We start from the raw sequence: 13,492 nt of genomic DNA, 5'->3' as shown, positions 1-13,492 counted from the left end.
ATGCATTCTTTAGCTTTTCTATCTTTCTGTTAAGCGCTCTTGCTTGATCATGAGTAGGGATATTCCTCTGAACATCATTTGCCATGTTCACAAGCGACTCCTGAATTTTGGCATAGTTCAGGTTCAAAGCTTTGATTGCTTGTGCATGAGATGACCATCTTATGTCAGACAGACTTTTCAAACTCTCTATCCTCTGATTTTCATTTGGTTTTAGCCCTGCTTTTATTATCTGCCAACTGGAAGGTGATTTTTATCCAAATGTAAAAAGCATCTGAACAAAACAAAACAAAATCTCTGTCTCAAAGCAGTGATTTGCACTATTAACACACCAAATTTAGAGTGTGCACAGCATATGGTATCCATTCAGTTAGTGGGTTTATCTCTTTAGTGCGTGCTTGTAACCCTTTGTAAGTGTCTGACATGTTGGCCGTGTTGTCGTAGCATTGGCCTCTACAGTCTTTAATATTAATTCCCATGTCGTCTAAAACAGCTAGTACTGTCCGGCAAACAGTGACTCTGGATAGGCAATAACATGAGAAAACGTTCCCCGATGCAACCTCACATAGCGCATAATGAATGTGAGCTGGTCGGTGTGCGAAACATCTGGAGTGGAATCGATGCTGGTAGAGAAATACTTCGCTTCTATGATCCGACGGATTATTTCAGAAAGCACTTGCTTACCTATAAGTTCAATGAATTCCAAACAAGTATTTGAGGAAAGATATGAAGGCTTTCATCGACCAGCATTGCCATATCTTTCTATATGTTCCTTCAGAAAAGGATCAAATTCACTGTGAAATTGTTGTGTATTTGCTGAATCTGTCTTCATTATGGAGGTGAACAAAATCAATCATTGCCTTCTTATAGCCACCCGAACCCTCATGTTCACACAAGCATACACATCTGCATTTTCCCAGTCATTAAAGCCTTCTGTCAGTGTGGAGTGGTTATTGCTTTGTCCAAATAACCTGCAAGCAAAACAAAACACGGTCCCCCTTGAGGGAGAATATTTTAACATACCCATTCCCATGAGACAAACTCATTATTGGTGAGTTTTTGAAAAGTACCTCTTTTGGTGTTTGAGTTGTCTTTCTGATCCTGCAAAACTTACATTTGAGTTTTGGCACGATTCTGGGCCCATTTTAGTCCAATATGCCTGTATTTGTTCATTCATTTCACCCCAGTCTGCTGGATGGGAGCTGTACATTGAACTTGATAATTCAGGATCGATGGCTGCTGTCTCACTTCTGTCATCTTTTTACATGGGAAACAAAACACTGGTGGCGTCATTTTGGACATTTTTGGATTGTGGTTGTGGAGGTGTTAACAGATGCTGGCATTCTTGGTTCAACCTACTCTGATGTTGGCTTGTTATTACCGCTTGAATGTATTGAAATTCCCGTGCTAGCCCCTTGCTCCTCTGCAAGCGCACTCACAGCATCATCCGACGTGCACACCTCGAAACTGCTCTGTTCTACATGCCTGATATGCAGGGCCGTCGCTAGTGGGGTGAAAGGTGGTGACAATTATAGAAAAATAATCCAGCAGTTATACTATATAGGCCCCTGTTGTGTGAATAATTCTAATATTTATATTAGTTGTATGCCTGAGATTTAAATAAAAACCACGAAAACATGCAATTTGGTCAAATATTTTTTCAAAATATTCTCTTACCTCCCTATAAATGGTTTAGTCCGATCTAAAGTATTTATTAATTATTCAGTCAGTGACAAACATCAGATCGACCCAATAAAATTGTAAGTCCCGCCCCAGCTCGTGAACAGAACCAATCAGAGTTGAGGCGGCAGTGCCTGAAGTTAACGATGAACTTGGTGGAAGAGCAGGAGATTGACTGAAAATGTCGGGGAAAAGAAAACATAACTTAGGGCACCAGAAATGCTATGAAAAGAATGAGAGGGAGGCCAGGAGAGTTGTTGTATCCCAGTCGATCAAGACGTTCTTTGAAGACAGCTGTATTGTTATTTCGCTGGAAATAAGAAAACTACCGTCTACAGCCTGTCGGGTAGGCTACTCACTCTTCATTATCGATGCGCACCACAATCGACCGAATGATTACGTGTTCAAAATCCCTGTCTTTTTACACTATTGTAAATAGAGTTAAAAAATTGACACGAACGACGCATTGCATTATGCACCTAACCTGCCGGCTGATGATGTATTTATTAGCCTACATCAATAAAACACGAATGCACTTGAATGAATAAATTTTAGCTTTATTTAATAATATTATCTTTATTAAAAAATAAAACAATAAATTAGGTTATTTTTTAAATTTGACTGCATTCTTGTCATTCTTGTATAAATGTTTACTTTTTGATTTATGAATTATAACAGACTGTTTCCCTGATGGGGGAAAAAACATTATTTTGCTGTTACTTTTTTTAAATTGGTTTTATTATTATTTAACAATTTCTTTTTATTAGTTGTAATTTTTATATAAATTTAACTTTTAAAATAAAGGTTTTACAACAACACCTTCTTCTGTTATACTGTATGTGGGCCTCCATGCTCATCTGTTGTACAGTATATGATATTGGTGGAGGGTGGTGGGGGCCCACATCAATATTTTTTTCAGGGGGCCCCGAATCCTCTAGCTACGGCCCTGCTGATATGGCAGTGGCTAGTTGACAGGAAAGTTGGCGTAATAGGTTATAATGGCTCAAATTAGCTGCAGCCGTTAGTGGCACTACCTTGTCTCCAAATCCAGACCGTTGACTGGGTAATCCAACAGCCGAGGAAGATCTGAAATATCCTGATAATTTTGGAATCTTTTGCAGAAGATCTCTTTCCCGCTCCTCTTTAAGCCTTTGTACTTTCTGCTTTTGTGTGCCACTCCCAAATTTCTTTCCCGATTTTTCTGACCTTTCTAGATTGTTTGTAGGTATATTAATGAGGTTACAACTGAAATTGACGTAGGGACGGGTGACCAGCGACATAAAAATTAATCCGGCATCACGCATGCCATGCGCTCGTCAATTGCCTGTTATTTTAAAACCTCTCCAGCAGCACTAGTGATTATTAGTACTGTAAAAAATAAAGTTATAGATTAATCAGAATAAATATTAGCAAAAACCGTTGAATAGAGGCCCCCGATCACGTGGGCCCCAAGGCTGCGGTCTAAGTTAATACGCACCTGATCGCAATAACAAGTGTACAACTGATGTGCGCTCAACTGAGAATACCCATAATGCACTGTGAGAGTCGCACGTCGAATGAATTTCCGCGCCTGACCAGAAGATGGCCCCACAGCTGAATCATTCGGCCATCCATTTTCCAAACCGCTGATCCAATGTGGCTACAGCCTAACATCATACAGGTATCCATACATTTTTTTATTGATTATTAAATTGTTTAATTATGGTTTATACATGCTAGTTTCCATGACAGAGTTCAGATAGACCTTTTCATTACTACTAGAGCTGCCCGTTTGTTTCAATTGATTTTTCGGGGACTGGAGTCGTCTCTGGACTCTGGACGAGGATGGGGACTGGAGTTTCAGGTGCGGTGGTGGCCATCTTGGCTGGAGGCTAAAGCGCAGTGGCGACCATCTTGGCAAAGGGCTCCGGTGTATAGGCGGCCATCTTGTCAGAGGGCTCAGGCGTGGCGGAGGCCATCTTGGCAGAGGGGTCTGGCGTGGCTATCTTGTCAGAGAGCCCTGGTGAGGTGGTGGCCATCTTGGCAGAGGGCTCAGGTGTGGCGGCAGCCATCTTGGCAGAGGACTCAGGCGTGGCGGCGGCCATCTTGGCAGAGGACTCAGGCGTGGCGGCGGCCATCTTGGCAGCGGACTCAGGCGTGGCGGCGGCCATCTTGGCAGAGGACTCTGAAATGGTCTTGAGTTCACCGTTGTTGGAAAGCCCGTTCTCTCAAGGTCCTCCACCGGGCAGACGTGCCTTCGTCTCCGCATTGAGGCTTGTGTGGAAAAAAACACTCAATGATCGTTCGGGGAAGGAGGTAAGGCACACGAGGTCGAGGAACGCAGAGGTGTGAGCCTCGAGAGAAAGCTTGTCCTGATCAAGATCTTACGAGTGAGTTTTCATTCAGACTTATTCAATTACATTTTTAAATATCCAGTCATATAATTAATTTGCCTGGGAAAACCCAGACAACTTCCGGCAAATTTAGATTTGCTCTGCAAGTAGTCTGGCAAAGAGCTCATTCAAGCCCATTTCTAATCCGTCGAAATCGCGGCACCAATCAGAAACGTTGAGGCGGGCTTTACACAATGACGATCGCTCTGATTGGTTTTTAGGTCTATCCAATTGCGCCCAGATGCATTTGAGCGACGTCCGTTGATGAAGCCACCAACTTTCAAATTACAAACACATGAGGACAGTCTCCATGAAAGACCCACTGGCAGATGAACGTGCTTCTACATTTCTCTCCGAAACGGTAGGAAATTAAATTAGATTTAATAGAGGATTTTAACTGTGACAAGATGATTGACAGGGCAGTTTACGTGACGGGATGCACGCGACAGATCCGTCCGATAAAGTTGACGAAGTAGTATGTCCCAAAGCTTGCCTACTTTTTTGCTACACATTCAAAAGTAAATACCTTTTCTTCACAAAAAGAGTACATACTTTTATGGCGTAGTGTAACTTAGGCAAATTGGGACGCAGCATATGGCTTTACACGATGACGATCGCTCTGATTGGTTTTAGGCCTATCCAACTGCGCCCAGAGGCATTTGAGCAACGTCCGTTGGTGACGCCCCTTTGGAAATGAGTTATTAATGAAGCTTTGCCAGACCATAACTCAGTTATTACTGAGAATGGTCTGGTTTTAACCAGTCATATAATTAATAGAAAGAATATTGCACATTATTCTTCTATTACATCATATTGATATTCATACTGGCATTAAATGCCGCAGTTTAATGGGTAAATGATTTTATTACAGAAAAAAATTCAACACACACACAAAGATGCACTTTTAAGCTTTTATTTGTGCATATAACATGAAACTATCTAGGGACTTTGTGGTGGCTGCTTCTTCGGACGAAGCTTCTTTCACAGGGTTGTGGCTGCTTTATTTTTTACTAAACAACAGATGGCGCTGTTCTCGACACTCTCGAAGCTTTGAATCTTTTCCTGGAACAATCAGGGGAAAGCCTCAGTGCTTAAAGAGGCTTAATTTGCCCATCCCTAATATGCAGCAGTCTTTATTAATCAAACTCAGACTTACAGAAATACTCGAGATACTAGGAAATCTCTCATATGGCACATAAAACAACCAGGCCAACATCAACGACGACCGACAACTGAACAGGACAAAACACAGGGCTTAAATACACAGGGACCTGATCAAAGAAACAAGACACAGGTGACAAGACTAACGAGACAATGACTGATTAAGGTGTCCATGGCAACTAAGGAGTGGCGGGAAAAGAACCACTGAACACAGGATGTCCAAACACAAACAGACATGTAACATACTGTAACTGTCATTCATTATGAAAATACATGTTGATGGTTTTTGGTTAACTATGTATAAATGTGTTCTTAATCAATGCTCTTAATTATTGTGGCAGTCTCATCTTGTGGGTCTCATACTGCGATGGTAAAAGACCTTGACTGGTGTCCTGAACTCATAACATAAGGAGATGTACTCATAACCACACCTTAAGTGACAAGTGACTCCGTATTAGCTGGCTTAAGCAATGAGGCATACAAAATAATTTGCATCAAAACTGTTGTGCGCTGTCCACAGTATCTCAGCTAGCTTGCTAACATTAGTTAAATACTGATCCATTTCGATTTCGACTTCTGTCTGTGGGTTTTCAGATGCCTCACAAAATTTGACGTAGTTGATAAATGTCTCTCACTCAAAATATTCATAAACTTGTTACTGTAACTAGATTGTAAAATATCTGATATTCAGATTCTCAAATATATGCAAGTAAAAAGTATTTTGTTTTAAATGAGTTTATAATCAATAGTTGATTTTTTTGTGCAGTCGTAGATTTACAGCACGTAGATTCACCCATTCCTCCCGAAAGACGTGAAAGTGAGTGGCTGGTAAACAGGGAGAACAACAGAGTAAACTTTACACAATCTGCATTCTGTTTTATCTTTCAGGATTACATTTAAAAATCTGACAACAATGGTCTCATAAACTGTGCTTCTCTATATTGTGTCTGATATAACGTGCAGCAGTGTGTTTAGAGAAAGTATATTGGGACAGCTTTTCTTTAATGTTTGTTGAATTGAAACAGTTAAATGGAGATGAAGTGGGGATACATCTAAAATATGTGGCATGTGTGCATCCGCAGACTGCACTCAAGCACGTGCTCAGATCAGTTACTAACACGTTTTTGCACATTTGTGTGGATGCAATAGAGATGGTTATTATAATAAACTCATTGAAAGAGACAAACCTTAATGTAAAAACGTCTTGAAAAGCTGCTAATGACAAGCAGGACACATTAGTATAAATGCATTAGCTGTTCCAGAATCAATGTGAGTTACAGAGAGTTTCTAGCTCTTCTAGATGTGTGCAAGGTCGTGCGTCTGTCCTCCGAGTTCAGACTGTCTGTGTTCCCCTCCATCATGATCTCCTCGTACGTGGGCAGATATTTGACCTCGTCGTATGTGGGAAGCAGCAGCACCGGGGTGAGGGAGTCCTGGGACGCGTGTCCGTGCAGAAGGGACGGCTCCTCGTGTGTCTGGCGGCGGGGACGTGGACACGCCACGCGCTGGATGAAGTAGCCCACCACGAAGAGCAGCAGCAGGATCAGCAGTCCCGACAGCCTCCGCACGATCCAGTCCAGGTTGTCGAGGAAAGCGTGCAGAGGGAGTTTGCAGCAGTGGACCGTCGAGATGCTGTTGTTCTGAGTGCAGCATCGCTGATCTTCATCACACTGGATCTCCGCACAGCTCCTCACAGCCTCGCAGGACAAACTCATCAGCCCGCACGCAACGCTCAGCCACGTCCTCGTCCACATGCTTCTCCCAGCCAACCAGTGTGGTCCAGTGCAACCCAACAGAGAATATAATCCAAGATATCTGCTTCTGTTCTGGTTCCTTCACACAGCACACAATCCCGTACGAGCCCCCAGTTCTGGTGCTCTGTCTTGCATCAATTATTGGAAGTGAAAATCACAGATCGATGTGTTAAACTCACTGTCTTCCTGTCGTGAGGTAATGTCATTGTCTTTCTGACGGTTCGGTCCCTCAGTTGCTCATAATTCACATCCTCAGAGTGGAGAAAGCGACCTCAGAAGCCGTCTGATTAAAAATGCATGGCACTGATTCTCTGTGGGTTTCAATGGACCCATTATAGCCAGATCCAACTCAAACTCAAACTAAACACCCCCCCGATGCTCTCGCATGTCAGGCTTTCTTGCTGGCAAACAATCAAACATGTTTCATTTGACATTACACAGTTCATGTTACACTGTAATGAGATTAGTATGGACTAACTAATATAAATGAACAGCATGCAATTGTTTTTAGGAGCTTCCTCTAACTGCAGGTCCGTGTCCGTTTTATTGTTAATCATTCCTCAGGAAATTTCTTTTAAGCATTAAAATTCGTCCCATAATCATTTGTGCAAGGAACATGAATGATTCCTCACATCACAGCTAACAAGTTAACAAGTGCACTAAACAAACACCTAGCACACAATCTAGTTGTCTTTGCCACTGCAAGTTATTATATTAAGTTATAATATGTATAGCATGGACACTGGGTATCACTTTATTACACGTTACATGTACTGACTATATTATAACAGTAAATTACACATAATTAAAGCAAACCCTAACTGATAGTAATTACATGTTGCTCATTAATATTACTTATTTGTGTAATTACACTGTAACACCTTGAAGCTGTACCGCTTTTTCCATGAACCTCAAAAATATCACAATGAAAATATAATGTCTGATGAAATGTGAGATTACAAAGTGTTTAATAGGCTAATGCATTTTTAGGTCTGCTATATGGATATCTGTATTATGTATGTACATTTGTGAGGTCTTAAGGAAAAGTATACTTTACGATATTGGCTTTATGTGCAAATGGAGACTAAATTGTGTTATGGGCTTAGAAAAGGCAGAATGACTGTGCAATACACATTTACCAAAGTTAGCTTGTAAGGCTCCAGTCGATATTCACTTCTCATAAACAGAGCTAATGTCCAATTGGTCAAATGTGATTACAGGGGCATTATGCCGTAAAATATACTGGAACAGAGTCAAGTTGGCCAGCCAGATTCATGAGGGATCATGTTTCCCACTCCAATCGCTCTCATTTACTGAAACCTGATACTCAGTGTCATTAGTAAAACACTGAAATAAACATTTGCCGACAGACACTGTCCGTGTTTCAGAGGCCACTTCTTCACACTGCCTTTGGTGTGCACTAATGAACACATTTCACATCTCCATTCTTCAACGAGAGTGTCACTGTGTCTAGAAAACATGTTCATACTATAGCTAAAATGAATTCTCACAACTTTCATTATTGTTTGTGTGTATAGTGTGATGTCCATCAGTCAACCCCTTTCATTGTTTATCAATGTTAGTTATTTCTGTATAAAATACAATATTATAGTGAAGATTGCTGTTCTGTTTTGACATAAAAGTGAATAATTATTGAATAATTCTATGTAATACAGTGAACTGTAGTAGTAGTAATTAAGACAGTAATCAGAAGTACTTAAGTTCCCAGACAAAATGATCGGTAATCTTAATGCATCTTAAGACTTCACCGTTTTTACAGTTCTCTAGTTACGTGTTGTCAGCATTATTTCATTTTCCCATTATCCTATTAATTTTTCTGTGGACTTGCTGGAAATTCGAGAGTAAACCTGTCCAGACAGCAGAAATCACACCCAAGAACAAAAACAGAATAAAAATCGAATTTTATAATACAGAAAGTTATTTGTAAATCGTGTTTTTTACAGTGTATTGTGCTTTTATCCTGGTCATTCTCCTTCTGAAATTTCAACACCTTATTTTCATCTTTTTAATCTGTTATAGGTCATTATCTGCTGTTTCTTCTGATGCGACTGCTCTTATTAACGACCATCAGATTGTCTACATTTATATCTGACATTTTTTGTTATTTTGTACCACCCATAAAAATGTGATTTAATTCATACATAGCATTTTAAATATAGCATATAGCCATTTACTTGTAGCATTTATATACATTGATTTCCTTTCGGCAGTTTGTCTGTATCCATTTTTAATGAATGAGGTCAGATCATTGTCTTATTATTATTATTATTGATTACAGTGAATACAATTCAAATGATTTATTAATAAGTTTGTGAGTGTATTTTTAAGCTGCACTGAAAGCACAGATGCTGCTCTATAGTTGAAGTCAACTCTTTCTATTTTCCTGAATTACAGAAGTCAAAGCCATAGACAAACACAGCACAACAGTCATATCTTTATTGAGGACACTCACAACCAGAACCACAAATGGGTGCGTTTCCAGTACGATGACGTAACCCGCTGATTAACGGCCATAGTACGTGCATCATTGGAGAATCATTAATTACAACTAACTCGTCTCACACACACCCCAATCATTAGAGACACGATGGTTGCTGTCATCTGTTGACGTTGTACAAGCAGAATGTGACGGTTGGTCGGTGTGGTATTAGCCCCGCCCCTCCTCCACTGTGATTGGACAGCTGGGTAAAAAGACAGTGATGAGCGCTGTGTTTTACCCAAGGGGGTAATCCAGCTCCCGGAAAGCGTACCTTCTATGGGGGCATCCATTGCCTAACAAGCCATCACTGTTAGCATCCATTGACTCCCATTCATTTTGGCATCACTGTGACAGCAAATAACTTTACATCTGAGGCATTTAAAGACTCCATTTGTCCATTATTTATTTCTAAAGAAACACGAAAATGTATAAAAGGCTCCATTACCTTGTATCTTACATTATAGCCCCGTAGAAGCAGTTTTTGTAAAAATAGGCTAACGATTGTGTCATAATCACGCTAAGACTCTCTATCGCACAGTAGAGAGATTACCATATAGCTTGCAGGCAATCGGGGGCACGTGGAGGCATAAAGTCAGATAAAGTCAAGGGAGAAGCCCATAGAGAGTCATAAAGTTGCTCCTAGCTCAAGGACAGCTCCTACTCACACTCTCCGTCTCTGCAAGATTCGGAAGGGAATGATTCAGATTTCGGTTTCACTTTATTTTGATGGTCCCTTTAACACATTCTGTTGACAATAAGTAACGCTGCACCTACATGTCTATTAACTCTCATTAGAGTGTTAGTTAAGGATTAATAGACTGGTAGGGTTAGGGTTAGATTAAGTTGACATATAGCTGCAAAATTACTTATAGTCAGTAGAGTGTCTGTTGGAGGACCATCACAATAAAGTGTTTGCAGATATTAAGCAGACAATCTACTTATACTCCAATGAAAGTTAGTTGACATATAGTTGCAAAGTTACTTATAGTCAACAGCACGTTCAAAAGGGACCATCAAAAAGGGACCTTCTTCAATATGTCTGATAGACCAGCATTTTAATATTTGCTCCATTGTTTTTTTTAATTTGCTGCAGTTGTCAGCTGAATGCTTGTCAATAGTTAGTGGATCAATGTGGCAGAGATCTTGTGCCATATTTAACCACTTCTGACACCATGTAGATTGTTTCAAGAAATTATCTATTGCTATACCAAATTATCAACAGAAAATATGCTTTATTTTCTTTGCTCCACAGCTCCATACATTTCCGTGTTTATATCCCACTCACCCCTGGCCCCGATCCCTTATGACATATTACATAAAGTCCTTAAGGAGCTGTAGCAATATTAAATAACTCTAAGTGCTCATCCTTAGAGACCGAGACTCATCTCCTGAAGTCCGACCTTCCGGAAGTTTTACCTTCAGCTAACTTCATCAATTCCCTGTGGGCCAGCCAATCTCCGGAAGCACTCGACGGAAGCTTCCAGCTGACTCCTAAACGAACTCATCAAGAATCTCCGTGCTCCACAATGCAAGTAATCGTCTATCAGGCATTTAGATGCATCTCTAAGTTTTGTCTTTGACTCTCTGATGTTCTCAGTCGGTTGTGGTTAACTAGCCGCTATTTTCAGTTGTTCTTGGTCAGATCTCGCCAGTTTTTCAGTGGTTGTTCGCCTAATCATGTTGTGTTCCTAAAGAATCTGTGTAGTATGTACCATTAACCTGTTATAATTAATTATACCTATAGCCTATCCCTTTTGAGCTAAGTTGCTACATAGCTCTATATTTCCTCGAGGCCCAACAAAACTTACCATTTTGCAAAACTAAAGGAATGCATAAATGATACTAAAAACTGGATTAGTAACTTCCAACTGCTACATTCAGATCCAGGTTTTATACATTCAAATAGAGGTTTTAATTATTGAGCCTGAAGAGCCTGGTGTGCTTTTTATAGCAATCTGTCCTTTGAAAGCCACATTTTCTAATATTAGTACAACCATGCTTTTTCATCTTAAAAATATCTCTAAATTACGACATATGCTCTCAGATTTCAAATGAAGACAGATTATTTCATGTGTTCATGACCTCAAGGCTAGATTATTGTAAAATACATCAGCTAGAGTTTGCCCAGTTCTGGACTGGCTGCCTCTTCAGCATTACATTCATTTTAAAATCTTAGTGATTACTTATAAAACCCTGAATGGTTTAGCTCCTCAGTACTTAGACAAGCAACTATTGCATTACAGACCTTTACATTCGTTGTGGTCTCAAAATTCTGGCCAGTTGATAATACCTAGAATATCAAAATCGATTGTTTTCTTAAACTCTGGTCTTCCTAGCACTGTTCCGGAAGCAGACACACTCTGTTAGTAATATAAATGAAAGACCCATCTCTTTAACCTAGCATACACATACGTAACGCACTATCACATTTCTATAATTCAATTGACCTTTTCTTGAATGTTAGCGCCGCGGGTTTTTTAGAACGCCATGTCATGCGCTAAGGACGCGATACGCTAGTGCAATGGTTAAAGACATCTGTCTAGCGCGTTGACATTGAAAAACAATGGAAAAACGCGTTCTGTGTGAACGGCCTCTTAGGCTGCATATACTAGGTCAACCAGAACTGGAATCACTCCCCGTAACACCTGATGTGCTTGTCACATCGTATGGCATCTACGCTAATCTTACTGTGTTTTCAGTCAGATCCAGTCCATTTTCAGATCAGATGGTGGACTGGCACCCATGAACGAAGACCAGGACACTTAGACAAGCCCTCTAGACAGATCCTCAGCGAAGTCCTCGTTGACTAGACAAGCACATATTCCCATGGCCAGCTATGAACGTGTCCTGCCAGGACCAAATAGCACCTCAGCACAGTTTTTAACAAGAAGCACAGTCATCGTGCTTAGGGCCAGTGATCAGCCAGTCGTCTACTAACAGACGTCTATCTTCACGTTCTACCAGCTGGACACACTACAAAATCTCCCATTTCCCACCTAATGCCTGTGTGGCGGATCCCAATTTTCAAGCAGAAGGAGCTGGATGCAAAAAAAATGTAAGTATTATCAACACACAGTGCTGACTTGTGATGCAACCTGGAAACATAAATCGCGTTGTGTTTGTTTGTGAAAAGGGGTCGTGATACTTAGGGCCAGATTTACTAAACAGGGCGGTTTCACTTTATTTTGATGGTCCCTTTAACACATTCTGTTGACTATAAGTAACGCTGCACCTACATGTCTACTAACTCTCATTAGAGTATTAGTAGAGTATTAGTAGACTGGTAGGGTTAGGATTAGAATAAGTTGACGTAGTTGCAAAATTACTTATAGTCAGTAGAGTGTCTGTTGGAGGACCATCACAATAAAGTGTTTGCAGATATTAAGCAGACAATCTACTTATACTCCAATGAAAGTTAGCTGACATATAGTTGCAAAGTTACTTTGGGACCATCAAAATAAAGTGTTACCAACAGGGCAAATTAGCGTGAGACCGCTGTCCTATAAAAGCACAGATGGGACTAACAATCCTCATGTTCACATCAGAACTTCTAATCATTTTCAAGTTCTTAATAAGTGATCTTTTAAACTGTGAGGATGTCACACCCTCAGGAGGTTAATGAGCCAATGAGAAAAGGGTTATTAGGCAATAGGGAAGCGCGATCCGATACTCGGTATCAGCATCGGCCCAATACAGACATTTTTTGCCGGACTGGGTATTGGTCGGTGCAGGACCGATCCAAAATTTGATACTGTGTGTTAATCGTGGTTGTTACTGTCCAGCTCAAAAATGACAAAAATCACCTCAGAAGCTTTAGTGCATTATATCCCAAGTCTTCTGAAGCCATTAGATTGCTTTATTTGAGGAACAGACAGAATATTATGTCCTTAAATTTAAGTTCATAGAACAGTCAGCACGGTAAAACTCTCTCCAAAAAGTTCCATGTTCCCATTATTACACATAATCTGGACATAAAGCTGGGCTTTTGTTTAAAACGACGGTATTAAGCTGGAATTTATCAGTGATTC

General features: G+C 40.4%; 1 protein-coding gene across 1 annotated transcript; it reads right to left on the bottom strand.

Moving 5' to 3' along the window:
* Positions 1 to 6,484: 6,484 nt before the first annotated feature.
* On the bottom strand, positions 6,485 to 6,964 carry c15h3orf80 (chromosome 15 C3orf80 homolog; the record flags this gene model as incomplete). Its single annotated transcript, XM_084125689.1, has 1 exon — positions 6,485 to 6,964. One exon carries the CDS (start codon positions 6,962 to 6,964, stop codon positions 6,485 to 6,487), a length of 480 nt encoding a protein of 159 aa, XP_083981815.1.
* Positions 6,965 to 13,492: the final 6,528 nt, after the last annotated feature.

Source organism: Abramis brama (genome assembly GCF_963993115.1).
Source record: "Abramis brama genome assembly, chromosome: 10".
NCBI classification, from domain to species: Eukaryota; Metazoa; Chordata; class Actinopteri; order Cypriniformes; family Leuciscidae; genus Abramis; species Abramis brama.
This window is presented reverse-complemented; position numbering and strand designations above follow the sequence as displayed.